Source organism: Porites lutea, chromosome 4 (assembly GCF_958299795.1).
Source record: "Porites lutea chromosome 4, jaPorLute2.1, whole genome shotgun sequence".
Lineage (NCBI taxonomy): Eukaryota > Metazoa > Cnidaria > Anthozoa > Scleractinia > Poritidae > Porites > Porites lutea.
The window spans coordinates 34,276,215-34,299,558 of NC_133204.1; the positions used below are offsets into that span (position 1 = coordinate 34,276,215).

Below are 23,344 nucleotides of genomic sequence, written 5' to 3' on the forward strand. Positions count from 1 at the left end.
TCCGTTCTCCATTTTCGCGCCACTGTCCACTATCCACTATCCACTGTCAACTACGCCTTGAACAAGCTAGTTCAGTAGCGCATGGGCCAGACAGTTTTTTCCAATGCCGGTGCAAGGGATCTACAGATTTCCATTTAGGAGCAGCTGACATTTTAAAAGCTCATACCCACACTGCAACTATTCCTGATTTAGCATTAGTAAAACCCACTTTTTTTCTACTTTCCGTTGTCCTTTAGAGCTTTTTTTGTTGTTGTTGATGGTGTTTCATCGTCGATCGAAACGAGTTAAAATATTTTTTGAAACGTTCCTTACAAAGTACCTATATAAGCGTGATAGTAATGCATCGACACGTACATGTATACTTAACCCTATTGGTGGTTTTCAGTGTCACGCCATTCGAAATAGATCAAAATAAAAATCAAAACCCGTGCAATAGATAAAGTCTAGAATCTGAGAAATGAAAGGAGGTAAAATATACAAAGACCCTCGCCAAGATTCAGGCCAGAAGAATATTCCGTATACGAGATATCGCGAAAAAATGTTTTACCCAAATTTATAGAGAATTTTATCGAGACGCCATGCTTGTGCTCACCTGGATGGGCACCAACATGGCGGACGGAAACCAACCAAAACATGTGTTACCGAGTTTTGGAACAAAAGCGTGAATTTATTCCTTGAGGAACTCATAAACATTAAAGTAATACTTTTTCTAATACATGAACTGTTTAGATAGCAAAATTCCCCGAAATACGTCACTTTTTTAACCTACTTGACAGCTCTCTCGCCCGTCACGTAAATGCCACGTCACGCAGTACCTTAGAAATTCAAGCGTACTCTACCACAAAAACTAAGAACCCTTTTGAAGCGGAAATTTGTATGAAAATTAGTTTTTCAGCTGCTCTAATACATCATGAAAGTAAAAATCTCAGTAGGATCGATAGTTTTGAAGTTTGAATTTTAGTGACGTCATGTGAAAATCAACAATATGCATAATTACCTGAAAGAGAAACCTCGCAAGAAAAAAGAAAGTGTTCTAATTAGATAATATCGGTTGTCTCCGTCTTAAATTTAACGTATTTATGCCTTTTGACGGATGCTTAAATAAATAAAACACACCACTTTACTTGTTTAAAGTCTGTTTTCGTTGGACTCGGTCGACGTCTTGCCGACGTCGCTCAAAAAAGCCGACCTTTGGGCAATTCTGCACTATATATTGTATCCAAACAAAATGACTCTTCTTAATAAGATAAGTGTATTGAAAGATGTAACACATATAGATTGTATGCTGGAATTTGGCATGTGATCAACGTTGAATAGAATGTTTAAAGTGTATCTGTTGTTAACACCGCTGGCGTGACAGACCGTGTGACGCATTTTTAATCACTCTAATGTCGTGGCCGTGTCACGCCATTTTTAACCATGCAAATGGTTAAACTCGAGGACTTGCGGGCTGCTTAAAATCGCTTGCCCAGAGATTTGTTGCGATTTTTTTTATAGATTGGGGCCTAGTAATGCCGTAGAGAGTCAATTTGCGAAATTCTAAGTTATAGCGCTTTTAAAAAAATTGCATTATTTCATCCCTATAATTTTGAACTGTAGACAGAAAATGTAAACTAGTTGTTCTAAAGTTACCTGGAGAAATCTGTCTATAAACTAAATAATTCATCACCAATTATGTGTTTGGTAACCTCTCATGGAAATTGTAATTCTAGGTTATAAAATGTCTGGCAAAGTTCAGCGTCAAACTTATTCGCCGACTTTTTTTTTAATACAATGGGCTGTTGAACCCCCAGTTTGTTCTTGTAACTGTGATTAGAAGCCAATGAAAATACCTAAAATTTTAATTACAAAAGCTTTATAATGTTTAGCCAACAGTCCCGAACAAAGTGGGAAGCGGGTTTTACAACTCAACAGTAGTTTGTTTAAATGTTCAAAAAAGATGGTTTATCTTTCACTAAATATCACCGTCCCCCCAATTCAATATTGGGATATAAAAAAAAAAACAATGCGGACATAAACACTTTTAAGTGTATAGTGACGCTAAAACTAATTTTTTTGTCACCCTTTTTTTAGTTTAGTTGTAAAGTACCTTGAAAGCGGCTAGAGCACTCAAGAACTAGAGAAAAACACTCGACTACGTCTCATGTTTCCCCCTACACTTCTTTCGTGCTGTAACCGTTTCCTACGTGCTTTACAACAGAACAGAACACACTAAAAGGTTTCTTTATTTGTTAATTACTGGCAACATTGTTTCAACTAATAGTAATTCTTACTCGTTTCGCAGTTTTTTCCGGTGAATCCTTTCACGCAGATACACTTATATCCATTGTCCTGGTACGAGGGAATGCATTTACCAGCACTCTTACAGGGTGAATTGTCGCACGAAGACTACACAGAGAAATGCATATAGCTCTTAGTAACGACCATTGAATGGCAAAGTCAAAATATTAATTAACGCGACGCAAAACAAACGTGGTCGGGAGATTTGTGTGCCTTGATAATACTAGTGGGGACCTTGTAATTTGGTTCCTGGTGGGTTCAACAGTGCTGGGTAGCTTTTGGGTGAAAATAGGCAAGACAAATTGCCACGCCTGGCCCTCCAGGAGTTACGTCATGGGGTGAATGGCCCATCCCCGTTAAAAGAAATTTTAGACGGAAATTCAGCAATCAACTTTCATTGACCAAGTTGAGCCCCAAGGTAACCCTCGGACGTACAAGGGTGTGGGGGGTGGATCCCACCCCCCGTGAGGGTTTTTTGAATTTTTTTTCTAGAGGATAAAACATCAGGACCTGACGTTTTCAGTTGCTGTTTTTTCATTCCTCGCGCACATTTTGAGACAAGTTCAGTGATGGTCAGTTGCTATGGTTACGAGATATTACGTCATAAGTAGCAGGTGGTCAAGTAGCACCACCACCTATAAAATATACCTCATCTTGTTAAGAAGATCAAAGGCTTTCCACTAAAGGTAAAATCGTTTCGAAATACTGCAACATATCAAAAACTGCCCCCGCCCCCAACCGTTGTACCACGGTTGGGGGGATGAATTTGCGTGTACGTTCGAGGGTTAAGTTTAGTAGCATTTACTAGACTTGCGCAGCGTAAAAGCAAAACAGAAGTCACACAAGAAAACGATGTTCTCTTTGCCTTTTTTCCTGGCTCCCTTCATTTTCTCGTTTGAGCTCTTTCTTTACCAAACTCAACGAAAAACAAACCAAAATTACCGCCTGTTACACAGGCTAGGATCGCCCAATTTAAGGGAATCTTTGCCTGCGCCACAGTCGAAACTAAACTTTGACTTAGTCTGTCTGCTAAACAATTCTAGCTAGGCCTCCACCTGTGTACCAGGATTTGAGTACGCGCCATGATATATTAGCCTGTTAAACAGGGCATTGTAGATTTGCCAATCAAATTGAAAGGAAATTCCAAACGCACTTCCGTTAATTCGTTGAGTCCGTCGGGGGCCCAGAATAAGGATTTCAGCGCTGCTTTGCAGACATTACTAACTGGGGTTAAATTACGTCTGCGACGCAGACTAGGGAATCCAAGACAGTCGTGGATTCTGGAATCCACACCTTGGATTCCGGATTCCAGGAACAAGGTTCCAGTCTTTGTCAGTGGAACTCCGATTCTAGATTCCAATCGTTAGTGAGATTCCAGATTTCTCGAGCGGTATTCCGGATTCCAAAGCCCAGGATTCGGATTCCACAAGCAAACTTTTCCTGGAGTCCGGATTCCACAAGCAAAAATTTCCCGGATTTCGGAATCCGGACTCCGTTACACGGAACGACTAGGGAATGTGGTCCGGCGCCTTTACTACTGCGCCTACACGTCACGATTTGTACAAACCTTTATTTGGTTCTAGTCTAGGTTTAAGGATTAATCATTTTTAAAAGCCCTAATATCCACGATACCAATTCTCTCTAGACTGATCGCTAAACACTTCGTTACTGAATTAACCTAGAGAATTCATTTAAAGACCAAGTATTTTTTATTTTTAGGTAATCATTTTGTGTATTGGTTCTTGCGAAAGAGTGCTCACCTGTTAAAACTATTAAAATTTAATTCTTATGGCTGTTACAGATTGTAGTACGGCGTCGGTTTTCTAGTGAAAGATAGCTGAGCTTAAAAAATAAAAATAAGATAAAGCCGGAAAGTTTCAATGCTAGAAATAAGGTTATGTTTTCAGGAAAACTGCTTTAAAAAAGACGAAATATGAGAGGTTTCATAATTACTCGTGGCGATTGTGGTTTTTAATTTGCGTTGCCATAACAACATCCTGCGATTGGCACAGGCAAACTCTTCATAGAGCGAGTAAGGCTCATTTCAAACGTCGTGCTACTGCCGTGCCAAACTCAATTCATGAATTATAAATACATTAGAATATGTTTAAAAGTTTGCTAAACCGTTTCTTTATTTTTGTGTTTTGTTTTTGGCAACTGCCGTTCCATTCGACTGTCATTGTGTGAATTAAATTCCACGTTTGAAACCAAGTCGTGCTAATGTCGTGCTTCAGTCGAGCTACAGTCGAGCCAGCTTAGCATGGCAGTAGCACGACGTTTGAAACAGGCCTAAGTGTTTGAGGGCGGGAAAAATATGAGAAAGGTGGATTATCAGTGTCCTGTTCTTAGTTAATGTAGCTAACGCAAACAAGAGCATCTGATTTCATTAATTGTTTTTTTTTTTTTGAGAAGTTAATAACTCTAAATTGAATTCAGTCTTCAAGCTGTTAATCTACAATGTTTTGAAATACAAGTTCGCTGAATTTTTATCGGACATCGCTAACTACAAATATATTCGACGATCGTGTCGATGCAGCCGTAATGACATTTCCTCCATTAAGAACAACAAACAACCTGTTTTACATCACTTAGCAAGGATCTCATTTACATGTGCAGGTGGATTTATTCAATTTCCGTGTAGAGATTTTACGTGGTTTATAAACAACTGAAGGTTTCGTATGTAGAAATGGAGGTAAGATTCTAGACTTTCTTTTACTTCACAATCGAAAATATTACACAATCAAGCCTCCATGTGCCATCACCTCTCGTAAGCGACCACCTCCAATAAGCGACCGTCTAACTAAAACACTAAAATTTTCCCAGTCAGGTCAATGTCGTTGTGTCACTTCTCAATAAAAGATCTCGTTAACTTTAGTAAAAACAGTAACGATACGGGGTCTACATAGGGCCCGTAAATTTACATGCTATTTTTTAGTTTTATGTAACACCTGCAATTTCTGCTGTATAAACGGCACTTAAGTGAACACTTACGCAAATCGTAAATGCACCCACTTAAGTGATTTCATGCCACTGAATTAAGTTACGAGTGCACGTACGTATACCCGTAGTTGTTACCGACGTTTTATGCAACCGAGCCCAGAGAAGCATAAAGGGAAAGTCTTAATGTCGAGGGCATCCACAACATTGACTTTTTTCACTTCTCAGTAAAAGATCTAGTTAACTTTAGTAAAAACAGTAACGATACGGGACCTACATAGGTCCCGTAAATTTACGTGTTATTTTTCCCGTAAAAAAGTCTTATGCAACACCCGCAATTTCTGTTGCATAAACGACACTTAAGTGAACACTTACGCAAATCGTTAGTGCACCCACTTAAGTGAATTCCCTAAGTGGACCACTGACTTAAGTTACGAGTGCACGTACGTATACCCGTAGATGTTACGGACGTTTTATGCAACCGAGCCCAGAGAAGCATAAAGGGAAAGTCTTAATGTCGAGGGCATCCACAACATTGACTTTTTTCACTTCTCAGTAAAAGATCTAGTTAACTTTAGTAAAAACAGTAACGATACGGGACCTACATAGGTCCCGTAAATTTACGTGCTAGTTTTCCCGTAAAACAGGTTTTATGCAACACCCGCAATTTCTGTTGCATAAATGACACTTAAGTGAACACTTACGCAAATCGTAAGTGCACCCACTTAAGTGAATTCCCTAAGTGGACCACTGACTTAAGTTACGAGTGCACGTACGTTTACCCGTAATTGTTAGGGACGTTTTATGCAACCGGGCCCAGAGAAGCATAAAAGGAAAGTCTTAATGTCGAGCGTATCGCCAAAATTAGGGGGGTGTCACTGAGTTTACATCACTATTTTTTATTTTACGTCGTTGTGTCACGTAACGATACGGGACCTACATAGGTCCCGTAAATTTACGTGCTATTTTTCCCGTAAAAAAGTTTTATGCAACACCCGCAATTTCTGTTGCATAAATGACACTTAAGTGAACACTTACGCAAATCGTAAGTGCACCCACTTAAGTGAATTCCCTAAGTGGACCACTGACTTAAGTTGCGAGTGCACGTACGTTTACCCGTAATTGTTAGGGACGTTTTATGCAACCGGGCCCAGAGAAGCATAAAAGGAAAGTCTTAATGTCGAGCGTATCGCCAAAATTAGGGGGGTGTCACTGAGTTTACATCACTATTTTTTATTTAAATAAAACGTCGTTCTTCCAGCCCAGGCTGAATACATTTTTTTCCGATTTTAGGCGGAAAATCTTAAATTATAGATTATGCCGTTAAAGCATAATTGTGTCTTGTTAACAGAGTTTTTAACACACAAAACTATATCTTTTTCAAAATTTCAGCCTCGGGTTTATTCTTAAAGCAAAATTTCGCAGATTTCAGACTCGATACTGATTCTTCAAAATATCTTGTTACTGAAAATAAAATATAATAATAATAATAATAATAATAATAATAATAATAATAATAATAATAATAATAATCTATTATTTAACCAAATGTGTTTAAGCGAACTATCGAACGCTTTTTAATGGAGATAACTGTATTTCACTGGAGAGATCAAGTTTGAACCAGTCTGCCTCATAAACTTAATCGGATCATCCAAATTTCTGTTTAACGAATTGAAGAAGCATGGCTGGGCATTGGAAGCTGGCAGTTCGCAGGTGTAACATTTCACTAGCGTTAATTTTACAAATGGAAATTACTAAGGTGTCCGTAGTTTAGATACATATAGTTCCAGAGAACTCACTCTCTTGTTTTTGTTTTTGTTTTTGTTTTTTTCTTTCGTATTAGAAGTAAAGTGAATTCTGAGTCCCTTCCCCCTTCCAGAATTCGATCATCCGAAGTCCAGGGAAATTAGAATAATATCTACACAGTGTACCCATGAAACGGAGAAGGCAGCGTGGTTGAGTGGTTTAACTGGACATGTAATTGGGAGGCCCCGAGTTCAAGTACCACCCTGTCTACTTGCTTGATTGTTCTTGTTAGTCCAGTGTTCAAATGCTCAGCCGATTTTTTTTTTAAGTAGCCAAATGGTTCGCCACTTACCAGTTGTGATTCTTAGCCATGTTAGGTTTCCTTTGAATCAGCATTTGTCAGTTTCATTAACCCTGAAAAGCCCGATAAGGGGAGAGGATTATTGAGCATTTACTCTTAAAACTTTCACTGTCAGAGGGAATGATGGAGTTTTGTAACCTGTGGACAAAATTCTGTGAAGTTACCATTCAAATGAAACCTCCCTGTCTGTACTTTCACATGGTGCTGTTCGTATTTTCAGCATTTTACAAACGAAATTTGGAAATTCTTGTCGCATTTTGCCACATTTGGCAGCGGAAGGGTTATAGAACGAAACACTTTTCATCATTTAGACGTTTGACTCACCGGAATAAAGAAGTGATGAAATTCTTTACTGGCGTTGAACTTGTCTGAGTTGTTATACTTGTCCGATGGCAGGAGTTCGCACAGACGTTTGTTGTTGACATCAGGGAAGGCAGCCACGTTGTAAGAAAAACACGATGGAATCTCTAGACAGGCGTAGCCACAATCGTTTTCGTCTTGAATAAGATTCCGTCCAATACTTGTGATATTCAGGTAGGAAAATTGATCGATCATGAAGTTGACATAAAACAGGCCACCAATCGATCCTTGGCTGAAAGCTTTTCAAGAGAAACGAGGACACAAAGATGTAAGGGCTTGAGGAATGAGCTCGAAATATGTTCCAAATGAACTTGGCTATTAAAAACATAGTGTGCAATACAAGGTAACGTTTTACCTCTAGAATGACTTGGAAAAGCAGCAAAGATCCCCAATGCGAAGACGTAGCATCTGGGAAGTACTGGAAAGCCTACCATCCTTGTTAGAGTTGCGGCCCTTTACCTTGATTAGCCTTCTTAAAAGGTTTGTCCTTGGTTGAAAAAGCCTTCAGTTATTTAGGTCTAAATGTAGTTGTTAGCCTCCGGCTTACTGTCAAAACAGACAATTAAAAGCACTGCAATTCGGTATTTCAGTGATTCGTTGACAAATAAATTATGTCACCCGTCGTTGATTCGCTACAACGGTACCACTTTTTAAAAGCAAGAGATTGCCCTAGGTCAATAACTCCAACCACGTAGCTATTGTCATTTAATACTAATATCAGTGTTTACGCGAATATTTTCCAATACACTACCAACAAAAAAATAGTTCTTTCTTTATCTGCCCTGTCTTTTGATGCTTTTAATTTCTTGAGCAAAGATATTTGTCACAATTTTTGAAGTATATTTTGTTGCTAAGTAATATCATTTTATTTTGTTACTTCTCACCTGACTCACAGCAACTGAACGTAAAAGAAAACGAATGAAAAAAGAGAAAGGATTGAGTGAAAGTTGACAAAATAAATAAATAAATAAATAAATAAAAGAAAAAAAGAAGAAGAACGGCTGGACGGTTTGATGGCCGTGAACGGATAAACGGCTTGCCCAGAGAAACAAAATGGATATCAAACAGCCAAACACCTGTTAAAAAACACTCGCTTACGCAAAAGAAAGAGGATGATGATGGTAATAATAATAATAATAATAATAATAATAATAATAATAATAATAATAATAATAATAATAATAATAATAATAATAAAGAAAAAGAAAGGTGCACAGTGTATGAGTAGAATAATTGACTTGAGTGACTGACGCTGTAGGTGCATGGTTTGCGCCCGGCTGATGCACAAAAAGAACACCAGCAAAGAGTGTGATAAAAGAGATAATAATAATAATAATAAGAATAAGAAGAAGAAGAAGAAGAAGAAGAAAAAGAAGAAGAAGAAGAAGAAGAATGATAATAATAATTGTACTACTAATAAAATGATGATGATAACAATAATAATAATGATCATCAGTATCATCATTATCATCATCACCAAAGGATGCTGTATTCAAATTAAGCAAGGATGTATTCAAATTAAGGATCAAGGGAGAAAAATAAAGCAGGAAAAATACACATATATGTTGTAGCAAATTTTTTATCTTAGTTCATTTTCATTTTTCCATTGTTTTGGGGTGTGGTAATGTATGCTAATGAATTTGAAAAACAAACTTTTTCTTAGTTTTAATTAACTTTTTTTAAAGCTAAATTAAGTGCTTTTTAAATCGACAGAAATTGTAAATAGTGTTTTTGAATGAATAGTTTTTTCTTTTTTTTAAGCGAATTAATTGTAAATAGGATTTTAATAGTTTTTTAATAAAATTGTCTATTATTTTTGCAAAAATTTGAAACAAACGAAAAATAAAAATTAACTGTAACAAATATAATACTTCAAACAGCATACAGGGTGTCCCAAAAGTTCGTTCCTCTACTTTATAATTCTGTATGTCAGTACGATTGAAATTATTAAGCAAATCATTGAAGCATAAGTTGTGTCTTTCAATCTAATTCCCTATTTTCATACTTGTTGTACCATCTTTTGACTCGACTATTCGATTTGTGTACTCCCGCACCAATGGTGCCCGTGCGGGAGTATATTTTCCAGCCACATATTTTTTGTATTTTATAGCCCGTATTTCTCGAACTCCTTCCTTGTATTTTGTGAATATCACGAAAGACAAACCGCTTTAACGCAAAAAAAAAATCCAGCAAGGTGAGAACATGAGCATGTATACTTCGATTTACTGGGTTATCTGTTGTACAAACTGCTTAAAAAACTGGAAAAATCCGAACGTTGGGTGGTAAAATGATCATGGAGAAATGAAGGTTTTGAAGGCAAAAAACAAAGGGGAAGACCAAAAGTCCTGAATAAAGCAGCTAAAATAGTTTTAAAGAAGGCCAGATACAAAGTAGGAGACTCGATCTTGTTTACTGTGGGTAATGTCGACTGAGATATCGGTCGACATAGCGGTCGATATATAGCGGTCGACAGTCGGTCGACAGTCGGTCGATAGTCGGTCGACAGTCGGTCGATAGTCGGTCGATAGTCGGTCGATGGTCGGTCGATAGTCGGTCGATAGTGAGATAGACTATCGGCCGAGTATCGGTCGATATTTCGACGACGCACCTCGACTTACTATCGGTCATATGTCGGTGATATATCGGTCAACTGTCGGTGGTATATCAGTCAACTGTCGGTGGTATATCGGTGAACTGTCGGTGGTATATCGGTCAACTGTCGTTCGAATATCAGTCGTGTGTTAATTTATCAGGTGAGTCCAATGGCTGTTTTTCTAAGCAAAGACGTCATTAATTACTGTTATCATGCGATCGGGGAACATGTGGCAGTGCGAGGCGCGATTACTCTATGAAGCGAACCGAAGAGCACTGGGAACTAAGGACATGATAACCTTTTTTTTTTCAAGTTTGTATCATCACCGATCGTCTGAGTTTTAGCTGTTAAACAGAACCTGTCTCAGCCTAAGCTGAATCTGCTGCTCCTGTGGTCCCGCAGTCGAAGAATATTTAATAAGGACGAGTGAAATGACTGCTCCCGCAGTCCCGAAGTGGACGAATAATGAATAGGAAAAGGCCTCGCAGAGCGAGGAATACACATCTTTTATTATCGGGCTTTGACCTGCTTCATCACGCCAAGTTCTCGTTTGTGCAGAGACCACAAATTAAAATTATATATTTCTGCATTGAAGACGGGAACAGTCCTTTGTTTAACGATCAGTTATTGATAAAACGCGCTGATAATGCGCCGAGGAAGGTGACAAAAATATCCAGCAGACTGAACACATTCATTTATTGTGGGAATGATTTCAATTTACAGCAAGGAAAATACTCATACGTTCTCATTACATTATCCTGTCCTTTTGCTCTGTCCTTTCGCTTTATATTTATATTGTGTTCAAAATAAAGACTGACCATGCGTATGCAGAAATTAATATTGAATGGTAAGTCACTTTTGGTCATCCATTAAAAGGAAAACAGTATGCGCCGCGTTAACATTAATATTATCTTAACTTGTTAAGGAAAAACAAGTTAAAAAAATGAACTGTAAATACATTTTTTCATCAATGTAGTTCTGAGTCGGTTGAAAAAATTCTCGGCATAGGAAAAATCAGCCAGATAGAGGCCTTACACGGTGGGAATAAATCACATAAAAAGAAGCTGAAGGCCTATCATTCTCACTAAGCGGACTTCTTCATGATTCAATTCTAGCCGGCTACGCGTAGCGAGACACCCCCACCCCTGAAAAAAAAAACGAGGGGAGGAAACGTCTGCGAAAAGGTGGTGGGCATCGATACAGATAGGCTAAATCCCGTTCACATGAATTAAAAGAAAAGGCTAGATAAATGACTAATAGCTATTATTCCGGAATTCTGGCTAAGTACATTGAAGTTTGAAATTAAAAAAGCAGAAACACAATTTAAAAAAACAGTTAGGTCCAAGCTAGAAAATGCTTTCTAATTTCTTGTTTTCCAAGCCAAAAAATGTAGGAAATGCTAAGTGTCGACCGACCATCGACCGAGTGTCGACCAATTACTGACCGATACATCGGTCAAGTATCGACCAACTATCGACCAACTATCGGCGAAGTATCGGCGAAGTGTCGGCGAAATGTCGGCGAAGTGTCGGCGAAGTGTCGGTGAACGAAAAGCTATATCGGCCGAGACACATCTGGAACGACTATCGACCGTGTCTCGACCGAGTGTCGACCCACTATCGACCGACTATCGACCGCTATATCGACCGACTGTCGACCGACTGTCGACCCACTGTCTGTGCGATTATCGGAGGCGAAACGAAGAGTGGAGGCCAAGTATATATTCAAGGTTATGCAATTAAATTGTTAAAGGAGATTACATGAGCAAGGCCTAAGGTCAACTGAACTATTGTACAATCATATCAGGATATATAAGTCGAGCGCGGTTGCTAAGTAAGAGGATTAAGGGCTAATCCCACATCCCCCTTTCTAGACATTTTGGTACTTGTATAAGAATGTCTCTGTGCAAAGTTCTTTAACGATAGGAAGCGAGTAAATCAAGTATTTCGATCACGAAACGAATCACTTATAACGAATGTTCTTTCAGTCCTAATCAAAACCTAATCTCTTGGGCGGGTTAACTTTTCTTCCGGAACGAGTAGTGTTTCCAGGAACGGGAACTGGAATGGAAGAGTTTTGAGCAGACCGTAAAGCATCTTTCTTCTCTGCCGGAACAGGTGGCTGACCCTTAGAAGTTTCGGGAGGATCGGGTAAAGGGCTTCCTGCTGCGTACTTTGCTTCTTTAGGATTTGGATTGAGCTGCCGTCTGTTTCTTCTAACCGTTGCGTTACTGTCAGTGTCGAGGTAATAGGAACGTGGCTCTGGTGTTTTGGCTACTACTACCGCGTTCTCTTTACGATCAGGGATATAGACACGATCGCCTGGTGACAGATGACTTAGCTCTGTAACTGCATGTCGTTCCTTTTCACGCAATTTCGTTAACTCAGGCCATTGCGGTGTTGGTTTAGATGGGGTAGTTGGAAGCGTGGTGCGTAGTCGCCTTCCCATGCATAGTTCGGCTGGGCTCAATCCGTTTTCAAGTGGGGTAGCTCTGTAAGCGAGTAGTGCTTCATATGGATCGTCGGATTTGGTAAGGAGGTTTTTAGTTGTTTGCACCATACGTTCGGCTTCTCCGTTGCTTTGGGGGTATTTTGGACTGCTGGTAATGTGTGTAAATCCCCAGTCTTCTGCAAATTTGGCGAATTCCGCTGAGGAATACTGTGGTCCGTTATCGGAGATCACGGTTTCTGGAATTCCATGGCGCGCGAAAATCGCTTTTAGGTGATTGATCACTTCTTGAGAGGTGGATTTTCGAAGTACTCCAATTTCACAAAATCGCGAGAAGTAATCTACCACGAGGACGAATTCTTGTCCTTTCCATTCGAATAGATCGGTTCCTACTTTCTGGAATAGACGCTCGGGTAACGGTGAAGGAATCATGGGCTCTGCACGATTAGTTTTCGTCTTGATGCAAGTAGGGCATTCTCTGACAAGATCTTCTATCTGCTTGCTGAGAGTCGGCCACCAGACACCACTTTTCGCCCTTTCGCGGCATTTTTGGATGCCTTGATGACCTGTGTGTATCTTGTCTAATACATCGAGCCTTAACGCTGAGGGAATTATGAATCTGTCGTCTTTCATTAGGATTCCCTGCTGAACAGTGATTTCTGCTCTGTACTGCCAGTACGGTTGGAGTGAACAATTCAGGTGGTGTTTCTCTGGCCAGCCTTCACTGCAGAACAGCTTAAGCTTTGAGCAAACTTCATCTTCATCCTGATGAAGGCGTATTTCTTGCAAGCGGCGTTCTGTAGTTGGCAGGCATTCTACAATGTGTGAGACATAGAGGTTTAAATCTTCATCAAGTTGCTTCTCGTCTTTCGTGAGACTTCGGTGAAGCGGCGCTCTTGATAAGGTATCAGCTGTGGTGAGATCTTTTCCGGGTACATGGACTATTTGGTACGAGTAGCGCATAAGTCGCATCCGGAACCTCTGAATACGTGGTGGCATGTCCTGGAGACATTTAGATCCTAGTAAAGGCACCAACGGCTTGTGGTCCGTTTCGATAAGGAACTCTTTACCGAGGACAAAGTCGGAAAACTTTTCGCAAGCCCAAGTAGTTGCGAGTGCTTCTTTCTCTATCTGAGCGTATCTTTGTTCGGTAGACGTCATAGAGCGTGAAGCGTAGGCGATTGGCTTCTTTGTGTCATCCTCTTGGACTTGTAAGAGGACTGCTCCTAATCCATACGACGAGGCGTCTGCAGATATAATAGTTCCTTTCTCGGAGCAGTAATGAGCGAGAACTGGCGCTTGAGTCATTTCTTTCTTCAGGCCGGAGAAAGATTCTTCTTGAGCTTGGCCCCAGTGCCATTCGTTCTTGCTTGAAAGGAGATCGCGAAGAGGCATAGTCTTCTCGGACAGGTTTTCGATGAACTTCTGTTGGTGTTGATCATACCCAGGAATCTTCGTAGTTCTGCAACATTTTGCGGTCTCTCCATCTTTTCGATTGCTGCAGTCTTGTCTGGATCGGGGCCTATTCCTTGAGCGCTGAGACTATGGCCCGCGAAATTCAATTGTTTCCTTGAAAATTCGCACTTCTCTGGGTTCAGGGTGATTCTTGCTCTGATCAATCTTGTTAAAACTGCTTCAAGTCGTTCATCGTGTTCTTTTTGCGTCTTTCCATGCACAAGGATGTCATCCATAATGCATATCACTCCTTCCAAACCTTCCAGCTCGTTTAGCATTCTCTTTTGGAATCGTTCTGGTGCTGATTTTAAACCAAAGGGGAGTCGCTGAAAACAATATCTGCCAAAGGGAGTCAGAAACGTAGTCAGGAGTTGAGAGTTTTCTGCTAGCTTCTCCTGCCAAAAACCGGAATTTGCGTCAATTTTTGTGAACACTGTGGACTCTCCAATCTCTCCTAGCAAGGCGTCAATCTTTGGAAGAGGATACGTTTCACGGTAAACGTTTTCATTTAGCTTTGTCAGATCCACACATATTCGGAGTTTCCCGTTTGATTTAGGTACTGTGACCATTCCAGCGCACCAGTTTGTAGGCTTGTCAACCTTTCTGATTACTCCCAGCTTCTCCATTCTAGCAAGTTCTTCCTTTACTTTGCTTTTCATTGGTAATGGAATACGTCTTGGGGTCATGATTGCAAACGGTTGAGCGTCTGGCTTCAACTTGATATCATATTCTCCCTCAAGTTCTCCCAGTCCATGGAACAGTTGAGGGTATTTCGCTTTAATCCTTTCTTCGTAACTTTGACTTTGGATTTCATTGATTCTAGCCAATAAATTTAGCTTTTCAATCGCTGGCTGTCCCAGAAGAGGCTCTTTTAAACCTTTGACAACAAAAATATCTTCCGTCACGCACGTTCCTCCCAGGGATAAAGTATCACGAACTGTTCCCATTACACGAAGACCATTGTGATCGGCTCCAAAGAGTCTTTTGGAGGTGAAGTGCAGTTTTCCTAAGTTGCATTGGCGAAAAACTTCTTCAGGAATAACTGTGACATCCGCGCCGGTATCAATCTTGAAATTTATTTCGGAGTTTCCTATTAAAAGACTTGTACGCCATTTCTCTGATGTTTCGATTCCGTTGACAACTTCATTCACGGTCATTACAGAGATATCATCTTCGTCCGAATCTTCGCCAACTCTATGGACTCGTTTTGAAGATTTACAGACCTTGGAATAATGACCCTTTTTGTTGCATGCATTGCAGGTAGCATCTTTGGCTGGGCAACGCTGAGGAGGGTGACCTGGCTGAGCTCCGCATCTGTAACACGATTTTTGCTTCGTTTTCGAAGAACCTCCAAAATGCTTGGGTTTTGGACTTCGACGTTTGTTTTCTGGAACTTTCCTGTCATGTACTTCCGATATGTCGGCGGCACTTGAGTTGTTTTTTGAAGAATTTGAGCTTGATGTTTCGTGATTTCGACGGATTTAACTTCTTTAATTACTTGATCCAGAGTTAAATTGTCATTTGCCATCAATCGTCGCCTGAGATGAGAATCACGCAAACCAGCTATTATTTGAGTGTGCACCATTTGGTCACGAAGGTCCCCAAAAGAGCAGAGGTCGGCTCTTTTCTGAAGGTCTTCTATAAAGGTGAGGACAGATTCTTTGTCTTGCTGAAAGCGTCTTACGAACTGTGTTCTCTCGAAGACTAAACAGACTTTTCCTTTAAAATGATCCTTGAATTTTTGTTTGACGTTTACGTACAGGATATCTTCCCCTATCAGTTTGAAACTGTCATAAATGTCGGCGGCATTATTCCCCATTACGTAAATAAGCGTATTGATGCGCACTTTATCTGACAGCTCATCACGTTCCGTAGCTGCTTCAAATAATTCATATCGCTTAATCCAGTGGTCCCAATCGTCTGTTTTGGGATCAAACTTAGCCGGAGGAGGAATATTAAAATTGGCTGCGGCCATTTTCACGCTTCCACTTTGTGGGTTATTCGTCTGTATTGAGCCCGTTAAACTCGATGCCTCTGCGGCTGTGGGCGGTGACGTGACTGGCGTGCTTGATTCCTCGATTCTTTCTTCGTTTGGACCTTCAGCGTTGGAATTCATTCACGCGATGTGAAATACAGTGGCGAACCAAATTTCTTTTCCGCTACTTCTTGTTCCTGCTGTAGGATCCCACTTCTGACACCATGTGCGATTATCGGAGGCGAAACGAAGAGTGGAGGCCAAGTATATATTCAAGGTTATGCAATTAAATTGTTAAAGGAGATTACATGAGCAAGGCCTAAGGTCAACTGAACTATTGTACAATCATATCAGGATATATAAGTCGAGCGCGGTTGCTAAGTAAGAGGATTAAGGGCTAATCCCACACTATCGACCGAGTGTCGACCGACTATCGATCGAGTGTCGACCGCTATATCAACCGATATCTCGGTCGACATTACCCACAGTAAATAAGATCCGGAGACTCAACGAGGAAGCTCTCACATAGTTAGAGAGCCAAGTCCAGAAAGAGTTATGAAAAGATGTTTAAAATGCTTAAAATTAGAGTCCCCTGAGATGGCAAAAAAAAAAACCTCTGCTTAGTTTGCCAAGTAACGCCCAGCTGGTCTCAAATTTGTAAAGAAGTACAAAAGCCTTGCTGTGGAAGGAGGCCGGGATGATTATCTCTTATAGATGAATGCCCAATATAGATTTGTTTTAGCTGCCTAAAATAAACAAATATTGTTTGGGGGTGGACTGGCTCCTGCGCACCAGGTGATAAAAAAGCTCAAAATGGATCATCTGCAACGCACACGCCGCAACGGCTACAGAATGTGATAAAAAATCCAAAAGCGCAAATACTCCATTAAGTGCCTTTATAAGCGTGATAGTAATACATCGAAACGTACATGTATATGTTGTGGTTCAATTTTGTCCTTGGTTTAAATTTTATTTCCCTTTGTTTTAAACTCATTATTATACATTACCATACCCCACAACGAAGGGATATAAAATTAAAACCAAGGATAAAATTGAACCACAACGTTTACTTATACATAATTACTTGAAAGAGAAAACTCGCAAGAAAAAAGAAAGTGTTCTAATTAGTTAATATTGGTTGTCCTCGTCTTAAATTTAGCGTATTTATGCCTTTTGACGGATGCTTACATAAATAAAACACACCACTGTACTTGTTTAAAGTCTGTTTTCGTTGGGTTCGGTCGACGTCTTGCCGACGTCGCTCAAAAAAGTTGACCTTTGGGCAGTTCTGCACTGTATATTGTATCCAAACAAAATGACTCTTCTAAATAAGATAAGTGTATTTAAAGATGTGATATAGATTGTATGCTGGAATCCCGAGGGGGATTCTCCCTTATATGGCCTATACGGTGACCTGCCGCTGGACAGCGTATGGTTTTCGTCCTCGCTGTCCTAAACAGGGTATATAATTTCGCACGAGTCTGTCCTAAACAGTGTGCATGATTTGTGCTAGTCTGTTCTAATTATAAACTGGGTGTTTCATGCACGATCGGGTAATAAAATTGAAGGTGTTGTCCTAAACAGGGTACTAAAATTAAGGATGTCTTCCTAAACTTGGTAAGTGTTGTAGGAATTTTTTGTCCCAAACTGAGTCAGGGTTTCAAACTCTCAGCGGCTCACCTATACCCAAATATTGGCCGAGTAACCCCCCCCCCCCCCAGGACTGGAATTTGGCATGTGATCAACGTTAAATAGAATGTTTCAAGTGTATCTATCGTTTACGCCGCTGGCGTGGCGGGCCGTGTATATATAACGCTATTTTTAACCACTGGAATGTCGCGATTTTTCGCAAAATTAGGGTTGAACTCGAGGTTATGCTGGCTACTTAAAATCGTTTGCCCAGAGATTTGTTTCGATTTTCCAATAGATTGGGACCTAGTAATGCCGTAGAGAGTCAATTTGCGAAATTCTAAGTTATGGCGCATTGTAAAAATTTGCATTATTTCCTCTCTATAATTTTGAACTGTAGAAATTGTCGAAAGAGCCTATTTTTAACAATACTTTGTTGGCCACAAAATTATCACAGCTTTCACAAATTTATCGTCTTATAAGAAAGAAAGGGTCATAAAAACTATTCGTGTTCTTCAAAAGCTGCCAAATCGTTGTTGTTTGACGTACGAGTCAAAGAAATTTGTGTAAAATTTCGCTTTACCGGAAGTGGATTTCGAGCTCCAAACGGGCAAAATGAGTTTTCTCGAATTTTAACAAAAGAACACTTTATTTGGGAAAACTAACTACAGCATGTTTCGTTACTCATTAAGGGTTATGGATCAGCCAAAAATGAGCGAAATTCGGATTTTGAACTTGTGCCACAAAAAGTCAATTTTTGTCGATATTTACAGACATTCGCTCTTAACAACAAAGCTAACAATCTCCTAATGTAGTTATTTATGCAAACTATAAGGTTTAACACCCGTACAGTCAACTTCTCCCTTGATCGGACATCAAGGGATTAAAAAAGGCTTCCGCTGTCAGAATGACAATGTGCTAATCTAATGACAACATCATGTTTGGTGTTAGTTTAAATAGAAGGCGAGCATTATTTTGTTCTTCTTTCCTTAAACTTGTGGGACATGCGAGTTGACTTGAATTGTACCAGTAAAAAACTCGATTGTCACTTGTCATGGCCTTTAACTGCCGCTCACTCAAGCACGCTTTTCCCTTTAAAAATAACACGCATGCAACACGTGTATGAAGTCTATGGTAATCGAATTAATATGGCTTTCGTAAAAGGATTATTAATGCATAAAGATTATAGAGAGTGAAAATCTGAAAAAAAAATGTTTTAAAACAATGACCTTTGTATCACACGTTACCTGCATCCCTTTTTGTCCTTGTGATCCCTTCTCTTCTTGTAACCCTTTATCACCACGAGATCCTTTCTCACCCTTTGTGGAGAAATCAAGAGTAATTGTTAATGATGAACATATATTAATATTCTAGTAGCTTGCTTAAGATCTCTGTAATTATACGAACTGATCACAACTTTGTCCTTAATTGTAGCGATACAAAAACAAAAAAAAATAATAACGATTTTAAAGAGACATGCGGTACTTGTTTTTTACCAGAAAGGAATCCGCAGGTTTGAAGAAATCAAATTTGACCTAAACCAAGCAACATTTAAAACGGCGCAGATACAAGACCACTATAGAAAATTGAAAGAGTTGCTTGTTGCCGTAAGGATAACGCACGGGCCTTCCTTTTTGTTTTGGACTGTGAAAATTAGTCATTTCTCTCTTCAAAAAGAAGTATAAAGTTACGCTTACTTTAACACCACCATTACTGTTTTTATCCATTCCTGGTTCTCCTTTCTCCCCCTACAACAGAAATAATAATAACCACACCAAATGATGATGATACTACTACTACTTCTACTACTACTACTACTACTACTACTACTACTACTACTACTACTACTACTACTACTACTACTACTACTACTACTACTACTACTACTACTACTACTACTACTACTACTACTACTACTACTACTACTACTACTACTACTACTACTACTGCTGCTGCTGCTGCTGCTGCTGCTGCTACCACTACTGCTACTGCTACTGCTACTGCTACTGCTACTGCTACTACTGCTACTACTACTACTGCTACTGCTACTACTACTGCTACTGCTACTGCTACTACTACTGCTACTACTGCTGCTACTACTACTGCTGCTGCTACTACTACTGCTACTACTACTGCTACTGCTACTACTACTGCTACTGCTACTGCTACTGCTACTACTGCTGCTACTGCTACTGCTACTGCTACTACTTCTAAATCACGATTTACAAAAACACGCTGACTTAATTTCCAAATGACAGAATGAAAATCAAGCACTTCAAAAGAAAAATGCGAAAATATCGGAGGATAACGCAACCATGAGAAGAAAACAGAACCAGCTTGAAGCGGGAATCACCTTTCTTAAGGACCAAATTAAAGCCCTTTGGGAAACAATACAACTGCCGCCGGAAACAACTAACACGTCGAGCCAGACCTTTCGTGAAGAAATAGACGACAAATTCAATGATAGCACAAAGAATAAAGCTGCCATTCCTACATCAAACGACAACCAATGGTCAGAAGATGAGATACTGCTTGTTAATCTTCCAACATCAAACTCTTTCTCTCCTCTTCAAGATCTAGAAAATCCGCCAAGAAAAGAAACACAAAACAAACCCGAAGACACTAATTCCCAGCACCCTCCTTAGTCCCCTGCCACCAACAACACCAATAATTCTAATGAAGTGATCTTTCTATGTGATTCAAATGGAAAGTTTTTAGACATGGAAAAAATGTTTTCTTCAAACCAGGAAGTCAAGTATATTAGAACTCCACTGATTGAACTCGCAAAATCGTACTTACAAAGTCAAATCCACACTGCTCCCCAACTACTCATACTACACACAGGAACAAACGATCTTGAAAGGACCAGTTCTCCTGAAGATCTTATTTCTAACATCTTAATATTGATTACAGAAGCCTCAACGAAATTTCCTTCAAGTAAAATATTCTACTCAATCACTTCTTCCCCGCAGCGACATCCCGACACCAATAATAACTTCAATAAACAATTAGTTGATCAGTAGCTGCTCAAGATTACCCAATGTGCAGTTAGTCAAACATGACAACCTCTTTGCGAATCAACCAAATATTCTTTACGATCAGAAGCATATTCTTAAACGGTACGTAAAATATTTCGCCAAAAACCTTAAGGACGCAATTCGCGGTCGTGCCAGACCAAAACCTACAGTTCCTTCTATTACAATGCCAGTCCAAAGACAAAGATCCTCACAAACTCAACCGACTTCTTCCCAAGGTCCCAAGCCACTTTTACATCACACATCATACAGCAATGCCGTAAAGAACACACCACCTCAAGCGCCTCGTTGGCCTCACCTTCTTCAAACTCAACCTCCGCCGATACCATTTGTCTCACCACAACTTCCACAAAGAATACCTCTAACACCATTGCAAAATTCACTACATCAGGAACCAAATGCCTCAAATAAAGTATTTCAGCTTCCTATGCCAACCCTGCCGGACCAGATACTCCCAGCTCCGCCACCAACTATATCGCATCAATACCCCAAAACACCGCATCAAACGCTTCCACAGGCCGCTAAAATGGAAACCGTCATTGAAGAAACTCGCCCCTCCAACAAATTAACGGATTCAGCAATGCCTCAGGAAATCATATCCTTTCTTCGTTTTATAAAATCATTTGTATGAACAATTTCATCTTACCCTTGACACTGAATTAAGTATTAATGATAAACTTTATACCAGTATAAAGAGTAATCCATTTATTTTTTCTATACAATCACGGACACCGAAGATAGTCACGATATTTCAAGCGCATTGTCCTTTTGCGCTTGGAATATTAATGGCCTTTCTTCGAAATATCTTGGAAATAAGTTAGATAATACTGATTTTTTGAGTGTTATTAATAACTCCGATTTTATATTATTAACAGAAATTGGCAACTGCTCTAACCTGGAAATTGCGGGATACAAATCTTTTTTTCAATGTCCCACCCCAAATCAGTCGGGGAGAGGTGGGCGTAACTCCGGAGGAATCGCTTTATTTTATAAGAACAAATTCCATAAAAACATTTCCATCACTAAAACAACTCAGCATTTTATTTGGTTTAAAATTGAGAATCGTTTTCTAAATTCAGTGAAGAATATTTACGTCTGTGGTGTCTATATACCCCCCTGTAACTCAAAATACTTCGATAACGAAATTTTTGATCAGCTAGAACAAGACATAGTACCTTTTTCTTCGACAGGATACATAATTCTCATGGGTGACTTTAACTCGAGAACCGGGAAATACTCTGATACTGTCTCAAGGGAGGGAAACAGTATAATTAGTAATGATCAGTCGGAATCAGCTTTCCAGCCAAATCAAAGAAATAGTTTTGATAATGTTTTAAATAGCCATGGGAAACGGCTGTTGGAAATTTGTAAAACCCTTGACCTAAGAATAGTTAATGGCAGAGTTAATGGAGATACCCTAGGCAGACCCACTTTTCATGGAAAAAACGGGACGAGCGTTATTGATTATCAAATATGTGATCAGTGCACATTTCTTAACGTTGCAAATTTTGTTGTTAAACAGCCATCTTATTTATCGGATCATAGTGCCATCGTGGCATGGATCACTCTTAACACCAGGCTAATTGGAGACGAAACGCACACTCCAAATAGTAGCAACAGATTATCAAAATTACCACGGCAATTTTGCTGGGAAGTTGACTCACATTTAAAATTCAAAAACGCACTGCGCACGGAAACAATCCAAATTCTAATTAGACAATATATGGAGAGAAACACCGAAGATGTGAATATCTCCTTAGAAAACGCTATGAAAATTCTAACTGAAACCTCCAAGATATGCCTAAAAATTAAAGCTAAGAAAACTTATAAGCGTATTAAGAAATCATCCAACAAGAAATGGTTCGACTGTGAATGTCGCTTGAAAAGGCATGAATTACGAAAAGTCTCAAATGAAAAGCACCGTGACCCCCTCAACTCCGAATTGAGGGAACGATATCACAAAACCTTGAATGATTACAAAAAGCTCCTAGACACAAAGAAGAGAGGATTTCACAAAGAAAAACATTACAACTCGACGAACTAGCTTTAAATCCTGAAATGACGTCATTTTGGAATTGTTTAAATTCGATGAGCGACACTTTCAACGAAAATGTTCCTGCCCCAATCTCGGAAGAATCATGGCTTCACCACTTCAAATCTCTGCATTCTATTGACCCGACGAATTCCACACATGAACATGAAATCCATAGGGAATTAAATTCTTTAGAACACGAAAAGGAACAGTTTACCCATTTCGATTATGAGATAACTGAGAGGGAAATACGTCAAGCGGCGAAGAAATTGAAAAATAAGAAATCACCATTTGTTGACAAAATACGAAATGAAATGATCAAAGCAAGCCTCGAACCACTAATGCCTGTCTATGTCAAACTTTTTAACCTCATTTTACAATCCGGAAAAATGCCAGATGTTTGGTGTCAAGGCCTCATAACCCCAATTTACAAATCTGGTGACAAGGGTGATCCAACAAATTACAGAGGCATCTGTGTTTCTAGTTGCCTTGG

The 23,344-nt window shown here is 39.6% G+C and overlaps 1 protein-coding gene across 2 annotated transcripts in view; it reads right to left on the reverse strand.

Annotated features, from left to right (window-relative positions):
- Positions 1–23,344, reverse strand: part of LOC140933374 (uncharacterized) — a 223,496-nt gene that overhangs the window by 146,538 nt on the left and 53,614 nt on the right. The window contains exons 1-3 of one of the 2 annotated variants that reach the window (XM_073382919.1): positions 8,040–8,419; positions 7,649–7,923; positions 2,274–2,388 (exon numbers count right to left, since the gene is read on the reverse strand). The exons of the other annotated variant lie outside the window; for it this stretch is intronic. Of the exons in view, the coding sequence (XP_073239020.1) occupies positions 2,274–2,388; positions 7,649–7,923; positions 8,040–8,118 (469 nt within the window). The 5' untranslated portion in view covers positions 8,119–8,419. Of the gene's footprint in view, positions 1–2,273; positions 2,389–7,648; positions 7,924–8,039; positions 8,420–23,344 lie in introns of those variants that run through there. 2 annotated transcript variants of the gene reach the window in all.